We start from the raw sequence: 27,374 nt of genomic DNA, 5'->3' as shown, positions 1-27,374 counted from the left end.
GTATCGTTACTAGTTCGACAGATAGATAGATAGATATTAATCGGACTGGATCTGTATTGAATCTATTTACCGTTGGTGTACTGGTACGTTGGATTGGATCGGGATTACCGAAAACCAAAAATTCCATATTCTGATAAATAGATTATCCGTGATGGCGTGGTAATATTAGTTTATTATAAATAACTATTAACACGTTCTCCTGCCACGTACATCATTTTACGTGTTTTCACTTTGTTCATTGCTTAGGAATCCATGCAATAGTATACGTTACATCGGATCATTTTTATCCAGTTACGTCGGAATTACAAACATTTACTTGTAATGCGGTACAATTATTCGTGTGACGATTATTTACAGAAAGAACGATCATTGATACTGGCGGAGCGCGATTCAACCAGCAATTTTATTACAGCTAATCGCAATTATTCGCTGACAAAGAAAAGACAATACTAGTTGTACATACGAACAGGAATCCATCCGTCGTCGTTTAGCGCGTCCATGACGGTCGAGAGTGTCGCTGTGTCATCGATAATGCCGTAGACGATTTGCGTTAGTGTCGTGTTGTCGAATGGATCGGTGTCTCGGATAATCCGAATATCCAGTGTTTGTTCTTCTCTTTACGAGAATGTATCGAGTACCGAGCGCAATCCTTCCTTTCGCATTCGTTCTTGACCAGCATTATTCGAGTCTATTAAGGAAGAGGCAAAAAAAAGGAAAAAAAGGTAGAAAGAAATTAGAAAACTTGGAAGAGAACAAAACCGTGTCGTTGCTCGAACGAAAGACGTAATTTTACTGTTTTAAAAGGCTATTTCGTAAAACGCGTCTTGTTCTCCCGATGAATTTGTGAAACGAAATTTTCTATCGAAAAATGGCCGATCGTTTTCAACTCAAACACGTCCTACTATTATTTCTCGTAAAAAATACTGTGCAGGCCATAATTTCATACCACCAACACAATATTAAATCATACTGCTCGCATACGTATCGAGCGCTGACTACATCTCCATGTATAATGGAGCAATTTTCTGCATAGTTTTTAACTTGCGAATCGGATGCAATGCGACGCTGAGTTAAACGGCTGAGACGATTTACGAAAATAATATAAATTCTGCAGTAAAGGAAAAATAAAGAAAGGATGAGAAAGTAATTGACATCGATAACGAAGTCAAATGTCGACAAACTTGTTCCGATTCGCGTCGATCTACCTTGTATCGGTAGAGTGTCGTTTTCGTTCGCTCACATAATTATCGTAGCCGTTCAGAAAGTTCGAATTCTTGCTCCGTACAGTTTCGCGTTGCTTCGAAATCGCCTCGTTCACTGACAACTTGTTGCCGTTTAAAGTCAGTCGCAATGCGAGTAGGGAGGAGATTGGTACCGGCTACGTAAACGAGGAACACGTATAATAAATATCGAATAACAGTTGTTTCTTATATTAATACGAAGTAGTAGAATGCAGCATACATATAGCATAGCAATAGCCACGGATAGTACCTACCACGTATGAGTTTGTCACATTCATGCTAGCTTTCTAATCATCGGCTGATTCTCACGTTCTCCATTTCCATCCAATTCAGTCTCTCTGTTTCCCCTCTTTTACTTTCATGCATATATGCAGCATCGTATCGACCACCTCTATTTTTCTTCTATACGTCTTCGTCGCAGCATACACGCAGGCAGGGCAAACACACGACACACACACGCACGCACGCACACAGAAATACATGGTATACGCGTGCACGCGCGTATATTACCACGTTCTTTTCGATCCTCCTCCCTCGATTTTTCGTCGATATCGTCGTTCGTTCAACCAAAAAGTTACCACCCATAAGCTTGCTCGTTTTATCCGTAAATCATCTGAAACTCGACAAGATGCTAGGATCTCCGTTCCGCCTTCGGTCAGTCTGTTATTTGTCCGTCATAACACAAACAATATAGACTTTTCAAAATGTCCAACAATGTCTATTAACATCCTGTAGTTATTCACACACTTTCGAAACCATTTTCTCCATTTCAACGTCCGTGTCGATATCGTGGTGTACGTGATTGCTAGCACTGGCGTTGTTCATGGAAACGATAGAGTTACTGATCGGCGTGGAAAGTGTGGTGGCCACGGGAGCCGTCGACGTCGGTGGCGAATTCGGTGTACAAGGGGTACCGGATAATTCGATAGGCGAGCCTGGTGACGCGAGTGGCTCCACCAAGTCCTCCAAACCCTCGGGAGTTGGCAGTTTGTTCAACTCTTCCCTCAATAATCTATAGTGTCTCTGAACAAATATCGATGGCTATTGTAAATTTTCGCTTTGATAAAGATACACGATTACGCGTTAGCGTTACTTACCCTTAAAGCTAAAGCATTCAGGGAAAGTGTGCGGCCGAATCGACGATCTGACCCGTGCATTTCCATATCCCTTATCCACCCCTCTAATTGTGCAACAATTTCGTGTCTTTTTATCCAAAAGTGAGTGTGTATAATCTGCCAAGTCAACAATTACGGACGAATAGAAAACTTATTCGATGTTCAGAGTTATGCATATACAGTGGCGGACAAAAGTCTAAGACAAAAATCTTACAGAGCTGTATCTTTGCCCATTTTAAAATCTATCGATAATTCGAAATCGTTTTAAACGTTTTGTCCGTTACTGAACTAACTACATATTCTGATACGGTTACCTCCTTGAAACAAGGGCAAGGATTGCGAATTTGATCAAGCATTGCCCACTTGGCAGTAGCCTGACAAATGTTCGCGTTGTACTCTTGACTAGATTGAGCTCCGCTCGTCGTGCCTCGTGATCGTTCGTACCCAGGTTCGTTGAAATACGGCTCTGATACCAGGATCAACGACTGTATCGACACTAAGACCTGTTACCGCGGATCAATCGGAATTAACGTGTCGTCATAACGCCAGAAATCTAATCCACCCTCTCCCTCTCGTTCCTTTAAACTTTAATTACCTGAAGGAAACTACTAGTGTGTGCATTCCACTTCTCTTCGGGACGACCGTTCCATGTGTTTAATACACTCAGACAGACCTTCCCATCGTTGTACAGATTTGGATTGAATCGCACGGTATGACGACCCGTGGTTTCGAGGTTAATAAACATCGGACTGTTTGGATAATCCGGTGGAAAGTACACGTCGAACTCGAAACATCCATTCGCGTATGGCGTTTCTGCCGGGCCTGTTATCAGCACCTAAGCAACAAATATTTAACGTTGGGATAATATACGATTCATTTATTCTAGTTGACATTTAAACGCCACAGGATCGGATACCTTCATTACGTCCAATCGGTCCGCGTCGCATCTAACAAAAACGCTACTACTATATGACAAAGGTAAAGCAGTGGAAAGCGTGACGGCCTCTTGAGCCAATCTCTTGACCCGGGTAGGATGACTTCTTTCGCCGGCTGCCCTCATGTTCGATTCAAAATAATACGAAACGGCAAATTTATATCCACCAGTTTCGGGATTCTCGGCAATCATTTCGTACGTATCTGGAATTTGTTGTTTAAAAAACTATATGCATATAAAAGCGTACACGCAATGAAAACCTTGAAATATCTTATTTACAAAATCGTCTTACCGAACTGCAGATTCTTCATAACCTCCAAGTATCGTTGTTCGACTGAACGGAGAGGTAATTCCGGGCCCGCGGGACTAGGTCCCGGCAATTCTTCTTCGATCCCCGACAATCTAGCGGTAGCGTTTTGCACAATGGTAGCACTTTCTTGGATATCGGGTATCAACGTTGCCAGACCCTCATCTTGCTCGGTATCATCCGGATATTTGAATAAAGTCTTCGACTTGTTGCCCCTAGTACGATTTATCTTATGAACGTACGTGTCCACGCAGACCCTCATACTCGACAGAAGTGACACGACGGATGGTTCACCGGACTTTCCGCTGCCCTTTGGTAGCAAAAGCGGTGCCAACTGATTCGATCGCGCCATGGCTCTAAGCAATTGTAACACCGCACGGTACAAAGGAATGTGCCTAGCCATGTCCAACACCGAGTCATTTCTTAAATACGAGGACAATGCCGGAAGCAAACACGAGAGAGCTAGCAGATCGGGAAAGGGAGACGGCAGTTCCCTTTGTTTTTGCCCGCCAGGTCCGATGTAGCTCGCCAGGACTTGCAATAATACTGTGACGTGCTCTTCCTCGGATCTCTGTCGCAACAGAGCCTGTTCAACGTTCCATGACTGTTGAGTGGAACCGGTTCCGAACCCGGTACCCTTCGCCCAGTACAAATGCGAATTATCGTCGCTCCGGCCCGCCTCCTCTTGACTGCCGGTTACCTTTTGTTCCGAATTCTCGTTCTGGCTAGTTTGATGCGTGAATATAGCCAGACAGTTCAGTAAGAGAAGCATGGCGCCCACCTCGATGATCGTTTTACGCAGAAGAAGACCGTCGTCGGTGGTTGGAGGCGTAGCATCGAGCACCTGTCTCAAAACTTGAAACGGTAATGTTGGCAACGAGGCGGCCCATGGTGACGTTAAAACGTCTCCGCCTTCGCCGTCGTCGGATACGCCCAGGGCGAGACGTAACAGACACTGTGCTCGTTTTCGGTGTCTCAACAGCACTTCCGCGTAACCGGGAAGTCTAAGAAACAGACCGAACGCTGCAAGAGAATGTGGCGGTACGTAGGGCACCGGAGACGACGTTTGCGTAGTCGAATTGGCTTCGCCTACTTCCACGAGCTCGTACATATCGTCGCTATCCTCCAATTTTACCCAATCCTCGTACGTCTGTTCCGGCGACGAAGACTTCTCCGCGACCGGCGGCGGCCTTCTCGAGTCGGGATAAACCAGCGGCAAGTGTCGTGCCAATACCGCTAAACCACCGCCAGCGCTGAACACGCCCAACGAGCTCTCTATGCTTCTATAATTTAGTAACTCGATATCGTTTTGTTTCGCTAGGTCCTCTGGAAAATAAAACGAATTACAGTTATTAATGCTGATGTTGCTCCTGCTGCTGCTGCTGCTGCTGCTGCTGTGTCGTATCTCTTATTTATTTAATCAGGCGAAAGTACCTTTCGAATCTTTATTACGTTGACGTAACATAAGGTGCAAGCAAGGCTCTGACAACGACATTCCACTGTCCTCGGCAATAGCTAGAAGCTGAGCAATAGTCAATCGCGGCGGTAAAGGAGTATTCGGACGCGACGAATGTATCAAATACTGCTGATTAGTAGAACTGCCAGCATTCTGTTGCACGTTATTACTCGATGGTTTGTTGTTCGTGTTCGATGTTCCATCTATCGATACAAATTTCATTCGTACAATTTTACGTGCAATAGTCGATAGTTGCAAATAGTTCATCAACTCACCAGAATTTAATCGCGATTTTCTCATGGTAGGACCGCGAGCTTGCGACCTGTTCGATGCCTCCTTGGCTCTTTTATCTTTTGCCGTATTTCCCGCAGCTACGCTAAGAGTATCTACTATGAAGGCCATGCCAGACTCCCAAAATTCTCTGGACCGATTATTGGTCGATCCAGCTTCGTTACCCTTGTACGTGTTTGGCAGTAGCAAAAGAAGCCACGTTCCTTTCAAGAGAGACACGTAGGGGTAAATATTTTCTTAAAAAATTAAACTTAAAAAGGGCATAAGCGTATATTAGAGACAGTCGCTCACCAGATACTTGCTGCAATATATCCGCCACGGTCGACTGCGTGGACATGTACAATAGTTGATGATAATGACCAAGCGGATGTGCCGGGTGCGGAGGCATAGATGGCATACTGTAATTGGCCGCAGTGTTTGAAACTTTCATAGGCGCTTCCGATGTTACGGATACCAATACTTTTTCACCTTCCAAGAGCAATTGCAATATCAACCGTCTTGTAAAACCAGAAATTCCATGAAGGTATCTGGCATCTGTTCGAAACAAAAATGTAAAATCGATACACGAAATAGATACAACGTTGATCCTGACAAAATAGAATATCGAACGCTTACTGGAAGTTGTTCGTTGTTGAGAAATTACATCGGTTAATAGTTCGGCCAACAACTTTTGATTCTCAAGATGACACCAACAACACCTAGATAAAAATTTGATCATAGCACTTTCCAACGAAGCGTACGAAATATTTGTTTTGGAACATCTGTAAAGCATAAATATATTTTCAATATCCTATTTATTTAATGTGCGGTGTACCGAGTATACAGTTAATTTTCGTTCTACCTTGACGAAGACACGGATGGATTGTCCATAGGTCGACTACTAAGAAGCGAAAGAAGAGGTAACCAAAACCCACACCCCTCTTTTCCAAGCCAATCTCGCATTCTGCCCTCTGAACACACGAGCGTCAAGAATTCTAGCACCATCGCTATACTTTCCGGCTCGGTCAGACACAAACCACCTAATCAACAATTACAGTTATTCACCTCTAATTTCTTAAATGGAACCATATATTTTTTTATACACTAATCAATGTACTGGTTTTTATACTGTAAAATAAGGTATACAATACCGACCAGAGTGATTATTCGTTTTCACATAAGTTTCATCGGCTTTATCGCTATCTGTCAAGCTAGAACCTCCCATGGAATTACTTTGGCAATAGTCCTCTGTCGATCTTCTACTTTGCTCTTGTTGCCGTCTTGACTCCTCCAGATTACAAAAATCTACGCAACAAGTCTCGCTTTTTAATATACCGCGCAATCTTTTTCCAGTGTAAATAATTCAACAACTTACCAGTAATCGATGCCATCAACAGAGCAGGAAGTCCAGAATCGATCAACTGTTGAATACCTGGTGGGGATCGTGCAGCCGCAGCAACGGTAAGCAATTGTCCCTCTGTTAAATTCAATCGTTTGTATTCGGAAAGCACGTAGCGACAGTACCATTCCTCGCCAGTGATTTCACTCTCTCTGTCATCGGTTTGCCCTTCCATTTCTTTGCGGTCATCCGATATGGATGCAGAATGATCCGTCGCCATATTAGGTACCAAGATTTGTACTCTTTGAAGAAGCAGAGGAAACAGCGTCGGTCTCACGTAACAGAATGCGCAGAGAGCGGAATCGATCGCCTGTTTTAAAGCCGAGCCCGTTTCCAAAGTCAGAGTCCATTGATACAAAACGCTGTCGAGATAATAATACTTTGCGTTACAATGTGCGACACAAACAAAAAAGGATTGAAAAACGTGTAAAATCGCTTACTTGAAAAGCTCGTCCATCAAAAGAGCCTGCAAATCATAATTCAGATTTTGCTGTTGATGAGCTTTCCATATAATGGACGACACGCAATGAATGTATACAGCAGGCGGGCTGATGGCATTAGGACCATTTCTGGGCCGAGAGACTCCATTTAGAGCCGACGCCTGAAGCCACGAAAGTACTGCGATCATACGGGCTTCTGTGCATGAATCCTGAATAGAACAAAGTTGTTGAAGCAATTCAACGACCAACTGAACGGTCGATGTCTCTTGCGTGGTCACAGCACCTAAGGAAATTATTCGCAAGATAGATTTTTGTTATTCGTCTATCGAAATACATATCTTCTGAAAGAAAATGAAAATCATTCCCGAAAGAAAAAAGCGAGATACCTTGGAAAAAAGGAGTAGATCTGTTGCTCAATAAAAGACCAATGAGGCGAAGTCCAAGCTCTCGAGAATGTAAGCCTAGTTGTAATAGAACCCTCTCCAGATTAGGAGTAAAGAGAGACGGTGCTGGGAGCAACAGAAGGTTACAGCATGCCTCGATCAGTCCTTCGACCGAAGCCGCAGAGTTAAGCACCTTGACAGCGAGATTACTGTTCAACGTGCTCACGGACAGACACTGATGCAATAATCGCAACCAACCCAAGCTAGACAGATACATTACAAAATATCGTCTTTTGGACATTCGTATTAGGACAGTGAATAAATTATGACAAACATCGCCCAAACATTTCATTGATCTATATACTTTAAAATCAATCGAAATTACCTTGTCTTTGTCAATTGTTCTTCGTCTATCGTATCGTGACTCGTTTTTATTTCACCGAACGCCGTTGTACCTAACAGTTTGATCTGACTTAAACTTATGTTCGTTGAATCACGCGGTTTATATAACCGCACGAGCACAGAAGTTGCCACTTCTGGTTGGGACAATGTAATACATATAAATGTTAATCCTGCCGTTGGCATCGGTGGACAAACAGGTGTCAGAGGACTGTTACTTTCTCTGGAAACTTCAATTGCTACGGCTGACGGGCATGCTGTAAAACGCGACGTACATTAACACCTGTAGGATACCACAATAATATACCATCGCTGGTAAACAAAACATTCAGTTCTCTTACTGGCCAAAGACGTAAGGTGTGGCTGCAACTCGACTTTCCGTAACAATATAGCACAAGGTAAAGTGATCGTAAGATCGACCCATGCCTCATCAGGATAACAATGGTACAACCATGCAGCTGTTCTCGCTCTTTTATGAGGCGTAGCATTTTGTATAAGAACATCCGCTGGTTGCGCTGTAGGATTCAACCAAGATATCGTACCCAAAGGAGCAAAGTTTAATAATCCATCTTCTTGTGTCTCCAGCGTATTCACGGATTTCTTGCTGCTTGTGGAGGCCACTGGCATCACATTAGGTGCGTTCGAAAGATGTTCCATCACCAATGCAATCACACCCGGTGAAGCAGGACTGCCGCCATTACCGCCACTGATGCTCGATTTCACTAAATTTTCGCAAAGAACTCTCACTCCGCCCATCTCTGTGAACATTGCTAACGAGACTTCGTTGTCCAGGACCCTTAAAATATACCACAGAAGAGGTTCGGACAACTGCGTGACACCCAATTGACGATCCAATTCGCTTTGCCCAGAGGCTGTAAATTATACAAATTTTATTTAAATTTTATCATCCGAAATTATGCCTTTATTGATAATAGCGATACTTACAAGAAGAGAGATACTGATGAAGTGGATCGAGAACCAAAGTACGATTACTCGCTTTCTTGGTAAGTGTGGTCAACAACTGAAACGTAGCATCTGGAATCGAAGCTGGATCACCAAGTTCGGTCGCTGTCCCTGCTCCAGCGCTCTCGCCAAGAAGCATAGCCAAAGATGAGCCGGTACTATGCCCAAGGGCTCCTAATAATCGCATCATGGTAGGTTCGTGTTGTAGAACTGAAAAATCCACGAAAATTAAGAAATTAATGATAGATTTAAAAGAAACACTCTGCATGTTAATACTTACCAGTATCCGCAACGCATCGTATATTGGGTTTGTTAAGTGTAGATTGTTGCAAGCGAGACGACGACTGTTGTTCTGCAACTTTGCTTTCATCAGTTTGTGAAATATTTATTTTCATTTGTGTATCGCCAATATCGCTCGCTGATCCGAGACTTGTCTCGGAAAGATCGACTCGCATCGAGCTATCTGATCGACCTGCACAAGCCTATGAATAAAAAGGATTGAAATATAAAATTAAATAAAAACGTGATCTGTCGATAAGCAACGTTAGAAAGGGGGAGGGAAAAGGAAGAGGGAGATGGGGGAGGGCAACGGTAATACGTACATTTGGCAGGGGAGTTTGAATAAGTCGGCAAACTAATTTTATAAGAGCTACGACTAAAGTGTCCCACGAAGCTGGACGACCTTGTCTTGTATCCCCACCGAGCACACAGGCGAATAAACCACCGAATCCACCGGACGAATTCACTAAATCAACAGAACCACCACATTGTGCTCCAACTGTATTACAGAAAAAGCAATTCGCTGCAAGTGTTTACACGATCGCGTAAATCTTCGGTGTATCGTAAAAAAAAAAAAAGAATTACCTCCAGAACCTCTGACATAAGTGAAAACCAACACCCCCACGCATTCTGTTACACTCATTGCAGTTCCCAAGTCCGTATTGACAAAATTTAAATTTGTCAATGACATTATCAGTTTGTACTGTGCGTCTAAAGGTCCTCTTCTTGCAGAAAGAGCTCCACCCGGCTGTACGAGTTGATATACCACCCACAGTAACAACTCTTTCAATGTATTTCCTAAAGAACTACCAAGCGTAATTACATCGCATCTTGTTTCTAATCTTACTAAAAAATCTTGAAGTGCTTGACAAACAGTGGGCCCGGCCTAAAAATCAAATACATCCAAGTATTATTTTGTCACTTGTTAGATAGAAGGGCTATTTATATAGAACTTTTAGACATACCATAATGTATTGTTTATCCATGGCATTGACGTTTAATCCACTACCAGAAAGTAGACGTAGGAGCATAGGGCCCATATTGCGTTCTTTTACAATACAGCCAGCCATACCACCCAACAGACCATCTAGTGGTTGTCTACTATTTGCTGCTTCTGCAGAATCTGTCTGTAATGGTTGATTACTTGCAAGAGTCAAACATTGAAGAGCAAGACACCAAGCTCTCAAAGAAACCCCTGGATGCCTAAAAATTAATGTTTTTCTGCTATTGGTGGTTCAAACTTTTCAAAAAAGAAATTTTACGGATAGATTAAAAAATGTTCAACTTCAATATATCATATTTACCAGGACAATGCAGAAATAAGACTGGAAATAGCTGTAGAGCTCAATGGAATAACAGGTGTCAACGATGGATCGAACTGATTAGAAGAATTAGATTGTTCCAAAGAGGCATCAAAATTCAGTGTCAACCACAGCTGGAGAATAAGTTCTAAATTCGTTCCCACGTTCTATCGCAAAAAGCATTTCAGACACGAATTAACAGGATATTGTGTAAATACCATTTCTTTCGTCAAATTAATGATATTTACCTGTAAATACAAGTCTGTAAATATTTTATCAAAACATCTAGTTAACATTAATAAACTGGAAGCTATAGTATCTGTCAAATTCCAAACATCTTGACTTCTATCGCTCCAACCAGATTCACCTCTCGATGTCGACTGCTGACAATATCGATTAGATTCCGTTGGAACCTTTTACAAGAAAATTGTATCGATTAAACCCTTTCTGCAAAACATGCGTTGTTTCAAAAATAAAGAGGAACATCGTCAACTCACGTGTATTGTGGCATTTATGCTTTGAGGTAAATTGTACATGCCGAAGGTAGACAGCAATCTCAAACTTATCTCTATTCCCATTTCCAGTCCATATTCTAATCTTGCATCCATTGCCAAAGAAATACTGTAAAAATGTACAAATAATTCACAGTTTCGTGTAATTAAATTAAATTATTCTGCAACTTCTGTATATAATGTGCAAAAAAATACCTGGAACTGGTCTTGGACACTGGATTACTTTTTTTCAACATATTTCTACCACGTTCAAGAATATCATCTATCATATCATCCAGTTCGCTATCGTCAGACTCCAAAAGAGAAGGCAGAAATCCATTAGACTTTGGCGTTGAAGCGGTTGCCGATGGAACCACTATACTATCTTGAGCATCCTCTTCTACCTCGCCAGTCGCAAATTCTTCCTCGTTATTTAAAGCAACTGTGGCACTGCTTGTTCCAGCAGCACCAACAGAGTCCTCTTCTACCGTTCGACTTTTCTCCGTGACAAGAGACTCGAAACTTTCCTCTGTGGGACTTCCTTCGTGCGTGGGACACGCTTTTGGAAATAATTTTCCACCTGTGAAAGAAAAAACAATTGATAAAAATTAAAAAACAATACATGTAAAGATAACAAGGTACCAAAACTGACTATTTCGTAACAATAATACAAAATGAAAAATTTATTGTACCTTCTAATAAATCCTGCAACAGACTCGAAACCGCATGCGAAGACCAGGCAGCATCAGATGTACCTGTTGCCAATCTGACTAACTTTAAGAGCTGTTCTTCGCTCATAAGTTCACACAAGCTAATTGCGGGACGTGTAGATATCACTAGCCTAGCGACTACCTATAATATGACACACGATTTAACAGTTCAAAAGCATGAACAGACAGCGATGTCCGACTCTGAAATATTTCTATATGCTAAGAATTTTTTAATCGTAAAATGGTATGTGCTAAGCATTGATAAATGAGCCGCTCAGTTGAAAAGGCACGGATAAACAAATTTTATGATAAGAACTCGTAACTTCGAGAACAAATGGTTAAAAAAAAAATACGAAATGAAAATTTATATTACATTTTACGATGAAAAGAACAAGGATCCAGAGAAAGTTACGCGCACGTACGTGTTTGCATATGTTACAATGTATTTACCTTGCATGCTAGAAGGAACATATCCACGTTAGCAGAATTACACAGAATGAGAGCAATCAGTCCACGAGCTACTGGTAAAACATGTTGGTGAGACAAGTTGGATATGTACTCAACGTCTAAATCCATTATTTCTGATTTACTGGAACTTATAAAACACGAAAGGTATTACTAAACATTGTAAAACTTTATGAAAACATTACAAATATTATTTGTGCTATAAACCTTGTATTTGCCTGTGATTGCGTACGCGGATTGCGTGAAGTATGTTGAGCGTCATTTCTTTGAATACTTATGTCTTTGAAATACTTGGCAGAATGTTGCCTCATCGTTTTCTTATAGAAACGCTCTTGCGATTTTATCGTCGCTTCCATTTTACTACTCAGTGAAGCACTGTACGACGAAAGATTTTCCCAACCCTGTAATGCAAGTTAATATTTTTCAGTTTTTACTTTCGCTATCGTTATACAAATATAAACGGCCTTATACCTGTGACGATGGATGAAACGCTTTCTTTGCTTGCTCCAGCTCTTGAAGTTGTTGTTTATGTTGCATTAAACGTTTCTGTAATTTTTTACGATAACTACAAGAAGCTGAAGACCGATTGGCACTACCGTACTTTCTTTGCATCGCAGACTCTCCCTGAATGAACTCCCACCGAGACAACAGACCTTTCAAAAGTAATTTCGCAAAAGATACATTACCTTACTTGTATGAAATATTAGTATCCCTTTTTTGTTTAATATAAGATATACGTACTACCTTGTTCTCTACTTTTTTCGTTATTTCCTTCTAAATAAGGAGGCGGAATGGCTACAGTGTCTAAGCACACTGACAAGAAAAGTAACACCCAGCCAATAAGAGTTATATCCAGGCGATTTGCACCAGAAGTTTGAGCATTCGATAGTGGTGTCAACAATTTACCTAACGTGCGCACCATCGCATCTATCACCGAAGATCTATTAACTCCGGCAATTAATGATTTACGTCCAAGAAATGTTAGCAAAATAAATACCCTACAAATGAATTGTAGAAATACTGTAAAAATTATATTCTAAAATTTAAATCGCTTAACAATTGAAAAGCGTACCTATCTTGAGGGAATATGTGCGTGGACGACGACGAATAGAGATTAACTAAGGTATTAGACAAGAAAGTACCCCACCATGGTTGATGACCAGCCATACGCGCTAAAAGTGCAACTGCGTGCAATTGTAAACGCGGTGCTGGCGTGACAACACAAATCGAGTGGAAAAATTGTTCACAAACGGTCGGTGTAAATACGTCGCATATCGACATCGGGATCTAGAAAAAATGAAATATGCGTGTTAAAGATTGTCGTAAAAATCTTAATACCAAAAATAAAAAAGAGAGAGCATACACTTAACACAGGGCCAATTTTATACACTGTGTATAAAAGTATATCGTGCAAAGTTTCTCCAAGAACTCGCAATTTATCGCTGGGTGCATTTGACAGAAGCATCGTCGGTACGTTCTGAGATCCTTTCCATGACTCTAAACGTCTCCATACGCTGCGTACGACATTCAATTGATGTTGAAACATTATGCATTCCTGTAACATTTAAACATTTCTCACATTAATACTTATTTCTTTATGTCTATTCGCTAATACAATATTCAGATAGTTTCACTCTTACTTGATAAGTCGCCAATATTTTTGCAGACGGTTGCTCTTTATTCTCATTGGATATTTTATTATAACACAGATAATGCTGCATATGCATAACATTAGTAGTTTCTGAACACAACAGTGGATCCAATAGACTTTTTAATTTTTCGGTAGCTAAACTAAACCTGAAAGAACAATTACACATTGACAATGATAAGTATATACATATAAGATATGCATACAGGGTGTCGCGTAACTGAACACCACAGATCATTCACTATCCGGTATCATTAAAATTTTGCTATTGAAATTTTTGTCCATCTTCTACCGTTTAGGAACTATGATTGGGCCCAATTTCATGAAACACCCTGTATTTTAAATAACATTCTACTGCAAATGAAAAATACCTGCACTGAACATCTTCCGCGAGAGCCGACAAAATATTACACTGCGTATCGATTGTAGCTTGTACACTGGGATCAAAAATATCAAAAATTGGGGAAGTATCATTCAATTCTGCATAATCCTCTCCAGGCAGAACCACCATGTGCCCATAGAACATTCCTAATGGAATTTTGCACATGGTTGGAGACATTCCATACCGACCTATGGTTGTAATCTAAAAGTAATGCGATAGTTTGATTTACATCAAATGTATTCGCTCTACAATTGCAACAAGAATGTATATATTATATTATACCTTCAAATATCTACACACTGGCGGTGGTTGAAGATCGCACACTACTAACGGCTTATTTTCTATATCACCAGCAACAATGAGACGTGTCCCATCAACTTCTTCGCTCTTTGTCCATATATCAATGGACAATGATGCCAAATCACCACAACAGGGAATCATCAAGTCCGTAAGTAACACAGGTGATCCAAAATCAAGGATGACGAAACGGCGTGCACCAGAATGCATTCGGTCGACCACCAGTGCTTGTTGAGGTGGCCAACATAGTAATCTTCCCCATGGAAACGAAATATCATCCCGCTGTAACGTATATACATCACGATTATTAAAACCTTCAATGATTTTTGCTTAAACAACTATCAAATATCTACTTCGCTTCTACTTAATTATAAAATGGGTAATAGTAATTCAAACAGACATAGAAAAATGCACAAAAAATGAATTGTTTTATTCTATGGAACAGCACTTTGGAACAAAATGTTCCAATAGTACTGAAAACAGAAATATGAGTAAATTCAGTTTTCATTCTTGATACTGATCCTATCTAAACCGTTACCCAAAATTTCACATAATACATTGCATGATCACAATGTATATCACATTTATACATGTGCAACACCGAAAGCACTAAATAGAAACAAAATCTACGCGTTTCATTTAACTAAATTAACAAAAACGATATCTGAAACAAAGTTAAGAAAAATGTTACACTTGCAAACTCAAACAATGACAGTAAGAGGTACAAGGCAATTTTGTATCAGTAAGATATATTATCGAGTATTAAAATTGAAATCATTCGACACAATAAAATCTTGATTCTGTAAATAATTTGATAATTTTTTTTTCACGCGTGTGTGCGGTAGAACTAATGAATAAAATCTGTATATTACAAAATACAACATTTAAAAATGATGGTGTAATAACATAGACAATAAATACATGATATAAAATAATTTCAAAGGCTATCATGCAACTTGCACTTTTTGTATTCAGCTGGTGCGTGTGTGTGCATGTGCGTGCATGTATGTGTCCAACAACATTAACGAAATTATATGAACTCGATTATAAGCAGCATATTAATCAGCTATTAAAAATTCATAGTAACGACAGGAAATCGTCAAACTGAGAAACAAAAAGAAAAAAGTGCAACTTCTCTTTCTTGTAGTCTACCTTCTTAAGATTGCTGTCTTCGACTTTGTTTACGGTAGTACCGAGATTTTGTATAGACGACTTTTCTTTCGTTACAATAGAACTTAATACGCATGAGTTAAAAATATCGCGTTGCCATGTCTGATTGCTGACAGACATATCATTAGTTTCATCACAGTCTGATTGATTATCAGGTGTGAATATCAGTTGTGGAGCTGGCTTCTTTAATGCTCCTCTACACAGACTGAGTAAATCGCTTAATATAGGTGTCGACTTAGCCTGAACATCTGGTCCTAGCGATCCAGCATCCAAGTTCTACAATGTACAATAATTTCTATCTGGATTATGCTTTTTCTATTCGAAAAAACATTTACACCGTATATATATATATATATATATATATTTATATTTAATATATTTGATATACATATATATATAAGGTGGTTCTTATTTTTTGACCTTAACCTCCTTTTGGCAAAACTTCCCAAAATGGTTCCGAAATAAACATATAACCCAGTTAAAATGTCGGCTCAATCGGATAACGGGAGGACGTACCATACAAGCCTTAAAATTTTATATGTAAACGTATGAAAAACGTTTTCCCATTATCAAATCAAGCTGATATTTTACAGCAAATTAATTTTGTATGCATTAGAACTCTTCTGGGGATAAAATTAACAAATTTCGGCCATAGATAATTTCGAAGTACTTTTATACGCGTGGCTGAACCCTACCAGACAGCTTTAGGAGAAACAATTATAAAAATGATTATAATCGAATGAGTAATTCCATACTAATAGATACAAAAAAAGTATTTAATACTGTAGGTAGGCAAATTTGCTCTTACCATTTACATCAATGACAGAACCATGCTTATATAGTTGCACACATTAAACTTTAAGAACTACGGAGCAAGTTTTCCGTTATTCGATCGAGTTCAAATTTTACGAAGATTACTTTTTTATGAATTAAAATCATTTTAGAGAATAAACAAAACATAATTCGCAACAAAAAAATGTCGACCATCTATAACTAAGGGCCACCTTAATATATATAGATATATGTATATTGCAACTTTCACTGTTGGTAATCGAAAAGCAGAAATTGTTCGATTGTCTGTTGTATCTTACTATGTGTCATTTTTCAGAGAAGTAATGATTTTTCTGTTTTCACACAATTTCATGCTTTGTGAAATCGTTTAGATTAAAAATCTAACAAAACAAAGAAACGAAGAAGAAACAGAAGAGATGAAAAAACCCTCGATGCACTAATATAAAAAAAAAAAAAGAAAACTGTAAATTGTTTGTTACAAAACTTACGTAAGTGTGATGAATGGTTTTGATGTCAGGTACACCATTACTGTTTGTAGCCGTGCTATCGTAAAGAGGAGCTCCAACATTAATTACACTTGTGCACGGGTCAATTTTCTCCATCTTGGTACCGTCAGAGGCAGCATGACAAGTAAAGTGAAGCGGTTCGACCTGTGTCGCATGCACATATTTTTTGTATGAAACGCGCATGTTTAATATTAAGCTTTCTGATAATATCAGTACGTTACCTCAAGGAGTCCTTTCATGCTATGGTTCGTACATAAAGCCTTTAATTTGCTAGGCACCACCAATTCGGTAGCTGGATGTGTAGGCAATGTAAGTAGGTCCCTCAAATCAATAGCATCTTGAGAATACACGAAACTCGATGAAGCAATTGGTGGTTCCGACTGTTCATTAGTTACAGACGGCATGTACGGGGAAGGTGTTGGAGGTGTTGGACTATATTTTGGGGGCATCGGCGATTCGAAGTCGAAAAGTTCCGTCTCAAACGGAGTATTGTACAGCCCGAACCTATGAAAAAAAAAAAAAAAATGTTATTGTTCCGTTTACCAACATTGTATCACGATCGTAATTAAATTTATTACACTAAAATCTTCAATCTTACCTCGTTGCGAGTAACAAATGATAAGGATTAACTCGATTTGATATTTCGGCAGCTATCTGTTGTATCAGGGTGACACACTGCAAAGCAATACTGTGTTCGCTATCCCGCGGTAAGATTCTAGTAATTAATAGCTGTAACCATCGCAATGAGCCAGCCCATTGAACCTCTATAATAGATGGTAATAACTTAACCAAAACAGAAACTAGTGCCTCGTCGAAAAAATTCAACGGTGGGCGCTCTGAATAATAAAAATCCCTGAAAACAATTTTATTAAATATTACCAAAAAGTCGATTCTACAACGACATTCTGTCAACTTACCCGGCTGTTACTGTGTCGCTAACATATTTGCTACAAAGTATAACTAATTTTATACATTTGTGCGCTATACTCCGTCCGGCATGCAAAAGACAAGTCTTTAATAAACTAGATAACCGTGATTGCACAGAACAAATTGTCTTCATCTGAAATGATATTATTTTAATATTATTTTGACTGCTGCGTAGCCTTGTTAATCTAATAGAGGCTATCCATATGAGAATATCTAGCGCAAGTGATTGTGCAATCGGAGATCTGCAACAGAAAAGATCATATATTCTGTAATATACTTCTGCAAAATAAATACATACGTATAATCATTTTTCTAATCATTGCGAAATTTGCTCTTACTTGTCAGGTGTCTCCAAACATGCGACGCTCAACAAATTGTCGAAACAAGTTTTTGATTCCAACATAGCACAACGCTGTGCTCTTTCATTTGGTATATTAGTAGGATATACCGTTCTAACAGTAATTGATATTTCATGAATCCAATCGCAACCTTGAATAAGAGACATTATAGAAAATTATTTTCACAAGTTGCAGCTCGTCTATTGCAAAACATTCACATATACGATGATATTTACCAATATAACAATCTAATTTTTTATTGTTTGGACCTTCCACAAACCGTTCGGCGGTACTACCAGGAACAAGCGGACGCACTGCTTCAACTATTCTTAATTTTTTTGAAGTAGGGGGTTTGTTAGTTGACAAATTGGTTTTCGATTTTGCCGTTACCTAAAAGTCAGTACATAACACTTTTTATTCACACTACACTTCAATATTTCCACGGATACGCATTTTAATTTTTCTACTTACGCCATCCTTCGTTGGGTCGATCAAAGCTTTGATGTGGACAAGAAGCGTTCTTGCTTTGGACCGAAACAGCTTCGGACTGGTCAATGTAACGCAACCAGAACGATACGATAAATCCATATAACGATGTAATTCAATCGGTCCACATAATATTTCCGTGTTATGTTGTCGCTTATATTCTTCTGTTGTTACGGGATTCTTTCCTTTCTGCTCGTTGCCTATGTTAAAGTCTATTCTTTCATCCACTGGAGTCAATGGAGACTTGTAATGACCAATTCTTCGTACATTTTGCTTTAGTAGGGTAATTTGAATTATTGGCAATTCTTGACAGACAGAATGCAAACTAAACCTCACGTCTACATGACCAATATTTCCTGATGCGCTTCGAGGAAGAGTTAACTCGAACACATGTTCGTCCCAAGTAATCCTATGTTTTAAAATTAAGACAAACAAAAAGAATAAAACATAAAATGAAGTACGTATTCCTTAAGTAGTGAACTCATACCATTCATTGTGTAAACGCCAAATTCGTGTATGGTGTTGGTCTTCCGATTGATGAAGATGCTGTGGATGACGACGTTGTTTTTGACCTTGCATCATTTCGTTCCAACACGGTGGAACGGTAGCACCATATGCGGGAGAATGTCGATCAAATCGTGTTAGTTCGTACAGAATACGTAAATCCGAATGAGTTAAGTTTGATTTGTGCGCGATCAATTGATCTCTGAAAAAATATACGGAAAACCTTGTATCGAGTAAACTCGATGGAAGTCTGTACGATTTACTATTTCTAGTCTTACTGATAAGCGAATGACGTCGACGTGCTAGGAATTGTATTTTTAGTGCCAATCTCTTCTGTAGCCATCATGTTAACGTCTTCGATATCCTCCTTATCCTCCACAGAATCTACCTCGTCCGTTGTGACAAAAAAGTGAAGTGCACCATCGCTTGTACATGCACACAGTCTCTCTAAACCTGGAGAAATTACTTTGTGAAAACAAGCTTTGTTAATTCAAACAAATATTGATAATGTACAAATAACGTACTATTACAATAAGCTACAGAGATAAACTTTTTCCCTTCTACTCTTGCTTCAGTAACAGTTTTTAATGAACTCAAATTTAATACTCTGATTACGCCATCTCTGCATACTAAAGCTATTTGTCCAATGGGTTCCGATGCACTTGAATTGGTATTAGGGCTCTTGGTAGAGTTTTCTTCGGATAATGCACATTTGCTTTTTTCTTGAAGAGGCAAAAATACATGCTCGGTAGGCGCTTGATCTGCAGGTAGTTCTTGCCTTACTATGGGTTCAGGACAAACTTTTACTACTTGCCCTGAAAAGTCCAGAGCATACACAAGCAATATGGCATTCCCCCCGTTATTCGCACCATCGTGTATTTCACCGTTTATTAATCTACCAGACTGCGTATCGTTATGGTCCCAATACATGTAACTCTTTTGTGGGAAAAACTCGTTATCCTCATCGATATCCATCTGATTGTTATTTGAACTCAAAGAATCTGTATTATCTATTGTAGGGCACATGGCAACATACAAATGTCTTCCGTCTATAGATGGTCCAATGTATGTAATTTTAACATAATCAGGAGCTTCAATAGGTAAAGTTTGTATAACAACTGGTTCAGTCTTTGTTATTTTCATAATATCCAGACTTTTTTTATTTGCTGTTGTCAATTCAGATGTTGATGCAAACTGTTGTGGACCACTGATTGGATTAAAATTTGCATCGAACGAGCTTGACGTTGGAGGTACTGCAATACCAATTGTATTTGAATAAATTCCATTGGAAGATGATGCGGTTAGAGCAGTTGTTGGAAAAATACCAAAATGTGGTCCAACTACCATATCCGAATCTACATCCTCTATCACTGGAACTTCATATAAAAATTTACCGAGCAAGAAATCGTGAAACAAATTCCCTTGACGTTCTCCGTTTGAACTGGCGCTAGTTCCCATTCCAGACAATGCCTTTTTAGTTTTAGAATCCTTGGTATTATCTTCTTTGATTGGTTGCATTGTTGCAAGTTTATGATGAAAATCATAAAATACTAAATAGTGCGATCTTGATGGTGTATACCTATCACCTGCTACCTTCATTATATCTAATGTATCACTTGCAGCACTATTTACACTGTTCATTGCACGAACAAGAGATGAAGAAGGAGCTAAATCTGTTGAAGCAGCCCACACATTTTCTAAAGTCCTTAATTGTGATGGATTACTAACCGTCACAGTAACAGCACACACTACACATGGCCTGATTTTAGAGTCTGATGTCGCTCCAGGTAAAAGCGTAGAGGCGAGGGTTTTTGCTTCTTTGTTTTGACATTTAGGAGTGCCTACTATAGACAGTGCTGTAATTTGCACTTTATGCGAAGCTGGATGCTTATAATCAGAGAGAGAATCTGCTTCCGAATTAAGCATTCTTAAATATGAAGTCAAATTTATCGTAGAACCAAATTGAATAGATTCTTTATTATTTATTTCTTGTTCTACAGGAGCCACATAAAATGAAACTTCCCTCTGTAAGAATTTTAAATTTTAGATGATAATACATTTATTTTTATTTAATTAACAGTTTAATAACTTATCAAATGTATAAACAAAATGTGTAGAACGTAAAATTAATATCTAATACTTAATATTTACCTTCAATTGATTCGTTACGTTCCATACGTTTATAAAACCACTATTGGAAGCTGTAGCTGCAAGACCACTGACATTTGTAGTGCTGATCACATCTATTGTATCACCAGCCTCGCGTGCAGGAGCTGTAGCAAGGGTAACGGATAAAGGAACATTTTGCGTATACTCCCCTTTAACGAAAGGACATGTAGGAGAATGACGTTCGTGCTCTGACCAAGGTTCATCCTTTGGTTCCCAACAAACTAAACAGACATTGCATGTGAAGCACATTACCCTGTCATCACCTGTTGCATTTGGGTGATGGTAGAAACCAACCTGAGCCATTTGGTCAGGTAAAGCCCATCTAGAAAATGACATGTATACAGTATATCTACCATGTTATCACTTAATATGTAGTAATAGTAATTATTTAGATTTTATACTTGTGATTCATATGTGGCCATTTTGAAAAGGTATCTCTACGCACTGCTTCACTAAACATTAATGCTCTATCAACAGGACCACCTTCTAATGCCAAGCGTGGCAATAGACCATTTAATCGTTCATTGATGGCAGAAGCAATTGGCAATGCAGGGATATGTCTGTTCAATCTTTTCAATTCCATGACTAATCCTGAACACACAAGCTTCAAAGAACCATGTGGCAGCTCGAGACATACTGTATTCCACTATTATAAATACAATTAATCGAGACATTACAAATTAATTAACCATCTTATAACTTTAATAAATCTTACATTTTGCTCTACACTTACTTTTTGGGCTTTAATTCCTTTCTTTTGGCTTGCCTCTACAGTAAAAGTTTTACTTGCTAATTCTTGAATTACCTCTTGTACATGATCTACACCTGGTAGTTCCACACATCGTAGACACTGATATAACAAAATAGCTTCGGAAAACAATAATTCTATCTTTATAATATCCTCGCTTCGTGAAACAGTTGTTTGTAAAAGAGTGTCCAAAAGGAGTACACCATTGTAATCACTACGTACTCCAATTCCTCTTCCATCTGTATATAGTACCTTATCTACACCATTTGATAAATATGTGCCTTGAAGTTTTCCATGTAATTTACCTATAAGAATGAAAATTATCATTATATTATAATCTTACAGTTCATCGATAAATTAGAATTAAATACTTGTTCGATAAAATAAGTGTGTTTTACTATTGTAAAAAGTATCATAGGAGAAATATATATACATCTATGTGACTACATAATATGTTGAAACATAGTCTTAAAAGTAACTAATTTATTGAAATCATTTTCATTGTAAAAAACTTCTTGTATGGATTATTATCTTGTGATAGCAGAAAACAAGAACTTTTACACAGAAATGTAACAAAATATATGATTGTAAAACAATAATAAATGCAATTTTAAGCAAATATTTGAATAGTTGTTGAAGTTTGATAAATTCTCGAAGAATAAAAATAGGTCATAAGAAATCATTGTTAACAAAAAGAATTGTTGATTTTATTATAAAAACACTTGAATCGGAAAAAGTTTAATCACGCCTGACGTTTTATACACGTATACGACCTTGACCATGAGGCAGAATTGAAATTAGAGCAAAGAAATCTTCGATGAAATATACCATGGAAGAATTCAATATCGACAAGACATTGTTATTTGCTAAACAAAGATGTACCAAAATGCTTACCCGACAGAGAACTCTTTTGCAATATTACTCCTGAATTGACATCAACTACGTATACTTGCGCACTGCCAGTAGTGATTAGTAACACGTTCAGATTAGCATGATAGATTATACTTTTACACTCAGTATCCACGTTTAAATAACCGTCTTCTTTTAATAACCATGGATCATCATCAGCCATTTTGCTCATACAGATTACAATTCTCAAAAAATTTGTCTAATGCGCGAACATCACAAAAAACATGGCGTACTCATCACCGCCATCTTTGAATAGAACGTCAGCAATTCGCTGTGAAGCTGGTTAATAACTGTCAAACGATTGGTTCGATAACGATATATCGATACATCATTTCCCAGTATCAGAAGCGTGAAATTTCTACGAATGCAAGATACGACTATAAATGCACGAGAAAATAATATAAAGAACACTTTATTCTATTCATTTCATAAAGCATACTCCATATATTTCTAACATCGGTTCTCTTAAAAACAAAGGTTGATACGGAATGATTTTATTCCACAGTTTCATTTTACTTTTTCGAAAGAAATCGCCTTTTCTCAAATTGTACATACTACATATTTCGAAATACCCTATAATATAAGATTTATGTAGGGCCTATACATATATTCTTTGACTACGTACATTCATAGATGCTTGATCTTGAGTTCCATCTTATATTTTTAATATTACTATGTGAACTTATATTATAGAACCAGAAAAAAGAAACATGCCCGGGCATGTTACAAACGAAGCAGAATGTAGCATAATGAAGTCGTTCACACAGCTTGGTTTCCTTTTACGTATCGCTGTCGGGAAATTAACTAAGTCGCGTGTTTCCGCTTCTGATGGATATGTCGTTGCTAAAATAGAAGACGATATACTAATTTTTCTTGAAAGACGTTCACATTACGCACGTAAAAGTTTATAACATATTAAAAAAGTAAACAATACACTAGGGACATGTACACATGACACATTATAACTGAATCCAATGTATTCTCTTCTTGATTCTTTACAATTATTTGGAAGGTTCTTCACCAACTATCTTAAGTATCAGATATTTTGTTTTCAATCTCTGGTTTTGATTTGTTAAAATCACATTTGCAACTCTGATAATTAATTGTAATTATATGATTTAATGATTTAATGATTTATAACTATATATACATACAACAGTTATAAAATTAATCACCATGTAATTATAATACAATTATATCATAAAAGTAAACATAGCACATGTAATCACATTGCATTTTGTCCAAAACTGGATTGATACAAATATTATAAATCATATTTACCTCATAAAAATAGAATAATTTAGACAAAGCCTAAAGTAATCTATATCAAACAGAATCAGAAATATACAGTTCATTGTTTTTTAACTGATAAATTAATTTTCAATTACAAACCTATATGTTTCATACCTTGAGTATCGAATAACCTTTTTACAGATGACTAAAATAGATATACTATATATACAGTCACATGTACTTACACATTATTTTCCAAATATTTCTTTGGGAACTAATTGGTTTGCAAAGCTTGCAAATTTTATGGTTAAAATTGTAATCTGTTAAATGAACATAAAACAATATACACAACATGTTATAAATAGAAAGGAAGCAAACAATACCATAATAATGTTTTATAGCATACTTAAACGTATATCTTTATAATTGTATTTATTAAATGAATACAATGTAATTAGTTTAAGCTGTCCTAAGCATTTTGGCCTCTTTAGACAATCGCATATCTTCTAGACGTGCCTGAACATTCTCTTCTCTCAATTTCATGAATTTTTCATGTTCTACTGAATCTAATGTACGCACAATTTCAATTCCGCAAGTACGAGCAATGCCAACAAGCATTTTGCAAACCTGTTCTAAACTTAACAATGCTAAAGATCTGTCCTGTGATTTGATACAAGCAATTTCATATATGTGCTTTAATGTTATTCTACCTGCTATTTCACCTGAAATACAATTATAATAATACAAACCATTCATTTATTTTTATTTATTATTATTACCTTTACACATTTTTCCTCTTTCTATTCCAGCTGCCTGTTTTAAGAAATATGTTGCCGGTGGGTTATTAATTACTAAATCATAAGTACCATCTGTCTTTACTTTAACACGACATGGTAGAGGTACACCCTCTTTAATATTTTCAGTTCTCTTATTAAAATCATTGCAAAAATTTGCTACATTGATGTTTCTCTAAAAGAAAACATATGAATCAGTTAAAAAGTACAGAAAATTTATTAATTTCTCAATATTTTGATTTGTAAGTAGTAGTCAGAAATTCTTTTAACCTGTCCGAGTTGTGATCCAAGTGGTGGCTTAGCATTTGCCAATCCCGCAGGAATTATTACTCGCAATTTTGAAGAGTGATCTACTTTTGGTAATACTTTTTTCAAGAATTTTCCTTTCGTACCCAACTTAGACATTTTCGTAAACTTTTACAAAAAAATTTCTAATCGATTTGAATCTAGTTTAAAACAAGAAATAAACAACTGTATTTTTATATAACACAAAAAAACAGGCAGGCAGACTGTATTTTGAAATAAATATAACAAAATTAAATGCAGATTGAACAGAAGTTGTACAAGTTACTATTCCAGTATAATAATTACTATTTTGAAGTGAAGTAGTCAACAAAGAAAATATACAAAGATATCGACTGCGTTTAGAAGTAAAACTGTGGTAAAACCACGAATTGACTTGGGAGTTTGATCGCTAGAGGCACTACTAGTTCACGGTTAAAAAAATTTATCCCAATCCCAATCTCTGTACATATCTCTAACAATGCCGTGTATACTTGCCTGTGATTTTATATCTCGTATGTAGTAACTCATTGCAATGAAATTTATCAATTTTCTTATTGATATTGTAGATTCAATTCATTGGAATGATTAATCTGGTGATATGACGGCTAAAAACTTTGGTGATATAACCTGAATCACCACATGTAATGAATCGTAGTGATATGTTATGTAGGTAAACAAAATTACATTAAAATGAATAATGTCTATGAACAGCTGACCATTAAAGGTATAACAAACTGGGTTGCCTCAGGAGCAATTATATTTGGTGGAATTATTCCATACGTATCGCAGTATAGAGAAATTAAAAAAAGAGAAAATGCAGAAGGTTTTTCTCTTTATGTATGCCTTGCACTTTTAATAGCTAATACTTTACGTATTTTCTTCTGGTTCGTGTCTTTATTATAAATGGATTATATATTTCTATGGTATTAATAATTAAGATAGAACTACGTGTTTCTTACAGGTTTGGAAAGCATTATGAAATACCTCTTCTGTTGCAAAGTATATTTATGATCATTACTATGTTTATTATGATTAAACTTTGTATCACTGTACAAAATAAAAGTCAGATGATTAAAGCCAGAGAACACGTATTTACTGGTAAGTTTTTAAATATAAAATTAACAAGAAAAATTTTAATTCAATATTTCTTCAATAATCTCTATTAAACGTATATCATTTTGTATTTATAAGCCATTTTTTAATTTTTTTATATAGATTTTGATATAAATTTTTTTTGGAAATGGACAAATTTTCAATCCTATTTGAATTTCATGCTATTATTCGGGGCACTAGTAGGAATCCTAACATATCTGTTAGTAGATGTACCAATATTTGTTGAAACTGTGGGATTACTTGCAGTATTAACAGAAGCTATGCTTGGAGTACCACAATTTCTTTGTAATGTTACAAATAAATCTACTAATGGTATGAGGTATGAAGCTAGTATTTTAATAATGAGAAATAATCGCTCAAGTACTTATGCTTGTTAAGTAATTCTACTTTGATTTCAGCACATTTATGGTTACTATGTGGACATTAGGTGATACGCTTAAAACATGTTATTTTATTATGAGAGAAGTTCCAATTCAATTTGAGATTTGTGGTATGCTTCAAATTATGATTGATGTTGCAATTTTAGCACAAGTATATATTTACCGTAACAACAGATGTACATTTAAGGATTCCAATAAGAACTGATTGACTCTGATAGTTTATATGTTAATTTTGTAATACATTTTTTTATACAGCTTCTGTTTACAAGGAAATTTATCTATTTTATTAAATAAGTTATTCTTTACATATAACTATACAAGGAATAACATAAAATGCACAATCTATTGCGAACAAGTAGATACTTAAATATCAAAATAAGTATATTCCAATTTTAATTGAAAGATAAACACAAATCATATTTTTTTAATTGAACTTTCTACATAATTGAATTGTATTATCTGTTTATATACATTTCTTTTAATAAACTTTCATCGATATAATAAGCTGAATTTTCAATTAATGTGGAAACAGTCAAATAA

At 37.2% G+C, this 27,374-nt stretch overlaps 3 protein-coding genes across 5 annotated transcripts; 1 reads left to right on the top strand and 2 right to left on the bottom strand.

Moving 5' to 3' along the window:
- Window positions 1-152: 152 nt before the first annotated feature.
- On the bottom strand, window positions 153-23,265 carry Bruce (BIR repeat containing ubiquitin-conjugating enzyme). 3 transcript variants are annotated; one of them, XM_076781943.1, is made up of 52 exons: window positions 23,015-23,265; window positions 22,106-22,425; window positions 21,774-22,018; window positions 21,355-21,694; window positions 20,598-21,228; window positions 19,728-20,456; window positions 19,482-19,656; window positions 19,187-19,405; window positions 18,685-19,108; window positions 18,450-18,603; window positions 18,214-18,364; window positions 17,866-18,117; window positions 17,547-17,801; window positions 17,170-17,452; window positions 16,931-17,092; window positions 15,633-15,926; window positions 14,466-14,762; window positions 14,173-14,384; window positions 13,794-13,950; window positions 13,517-13,708; window positions 13,226-13,440; window positions 12,898-13,151; window positions 12,625-12,806; window positions 12,361-12,554; window positions 12,139-12,283; window positions 11,671-11,830; window positions 11,195-11,558; window positions 10,985-11,108; window positions 10,736-10,900; window positions 10,491-10,654; window positions 10,152-10,389; window positions 9,772-10,072; window positions 9,510-9,685; window positions 9,188-9,389; window positions 8,890-9,117; window positions 8,286-8,816; window positions 7,931-8,201; window positions 7,549-7,808; window positions 7,163-7,445; window positions 6,699-7,084; window positions 6,479-6,628; window positions 6,186-6,363; window positions 5,960-6,105; window positions 5,636-5,878; window positions 5,329-5,547; window positions 5,032-5,256; window positions 3,583-4,923; window positions 3,273-3,493; window positions 2,952-3,191; window positions 2,671-2,859; window positions 2,339-2,473; window positions 153-2,264 (listed from the first exon to the last, which is right to left on the bottom strand). In XM_076781943.1, the coding sequence occupies exons 1-52, from the start codon at window positions 23,199-23,201 to the stop codon at window positions 1,977-1,979; spliced, it is 14,097 nt and encodes a 4,698-aa protein (XP_076638058.1). In that variant the 5' UTR covers window positions 23,202-23,265; the 3' UTR covers window positions 153-1,976. The 3 variants fall into 3 exon arrangements, with proteins under 3 accessions (XP_076638058.1, XP_076638057.1, XP_076638059.1); XM_076781942.1 differs by having other exon boundaries at window positions 19,728-21,228; XM_076781944.1 differs by lacking the exon at window positions 15,633-15,926 and having other exon boundaries at window positions 19,728-21,228.
- A 1,412-nt stretch (window positions 23,266-24,677) lies between these two features.
- On the bottom strand, window positions 24,678-25,768 carry Mrpl11 (mitochondrial ribosomal protein L11). The gene is made up of 3 exons (XM_076781963.1): window positions 25,327-25,768; window positions 25,042-25,231; window positions 24,678-24,984 (listed from the first exon to the last, which is right to left on the bottom strand). The coding sequence occupies exons 1-3, from the start codon at window positions 25,459-25,461 to the stop codon at window positions 24,722-24,724; spliced, it is 588 nt and encodes a 195-aa protein (XP_076638078.1). The 5' UTR covers window positions 25,462-25,768; the 3' UTR covers window positions 24,678-24,721.
- A 69-nt stretch (window positions 25,769-25,837) lies between these two features.
- LOC143350119 (solute carrier family 66 member 2) lies at window positions 25,838-27,338 on the top strand. Its single transcript, XM_076781959.1, has 4 exons — window positions 25,838-26,225; window positions 26,303-26,439; window positions 26,557-26,773; window positions 26,853-27,338. The coding sequence occupies exons 1-4, from the start codon at window positions 26,032-26,034 to the stop codon at window positions 27,037-27,039; spliced, it is 735 nt and encodes a 244-aa protein (XP_076638074.1). The 5' UTR covers window positions 25,838-26,031; the 3' UTR covers window positions 27,040-27,338.
- The last annotated feature ends 36 nt before the right edge of the window (window positions 27,339-27,374 follow it).

The sequence above is a fragment of the Colletes latitarsis genome, chromosome 14, assembly GCF_051014445.1.
Source record: "Colletes latitarsis isolate SP2378_abdomen chromosome 14, iyColLati1, whole genome shotgun sequence".
In the NCBI taxonomy this organism is placed as follows: Eukaryota; Metazoa; Arthropoda; class Insecta; order Hymenoptera; family Colletidae; genus Colletes; species Colletes latitarsis.
Note: the sequence above shows the minus strand (reverse complement) of the source record. Positions and strands in the feature narration are given on the sequence as shown.

Coding starts and splice junctions, on each gene's coding strand:
- Bruce (XM_076781942.1), bottom strand. CDS start 23,201: ATGAGCAAAATGGCTGATGATGATCCATGGTTATTAAAAGAAGACGGT. Junction 18,365..18,449: donor AAAATTAGATTGTTATATTG/GTAAATATCATC, acceptor CTCTTATTCAAG/GTTGCGATTGGATTCATGAA. Junction 10,901..10,984: donor GCATAAATGCCACAATACAC/GTGAGTTGACGA, acceptor TTCTTGTAAAAG/GTTCCAACGGAATCTAATCG.
- Mrpl11 (XM_076781963.1), bottom strand. CDS start 25,461: ATGTCTAAGTTGGGTACGAAAGGAAAATTCTTGAAAAAAGTATTACCA. Junction 25,232..25,326: donor TTGGATCACAACTCGGACAG/GTTAAAAGAATT, acceptor GTTTTCTTTTAG/AGAAACATCAATGTAGCAAA. Junction 24,985..25,041: donor AAGAGGAAAAATGTGTAAAG/GTAATAATAATA, acceptor ATTGTATTTCAG/GTGAAATAGCAGGTAGAATA.
- LOC143350119 (XM_076781959.1), top strand. CDS start 26,032: ATGAATAATGTCTATGAACAGCTGACCATTAAAGGTATAACAAACTGG. Junction 26,226..26,302: donor ACTTTACGTATTTTCTTCTG/GTTCGTGTCTTT, acceptor TGTTTCTTACAG/GTTTGGAAAGCATTATGAAA. Junction 26,440..26,556: donor CAGAGAACACGTATTTACTG/GTAAGTTTTTAA, acceptor TTTTTTATATAG/ATTTTGATATAAATTTTTTT.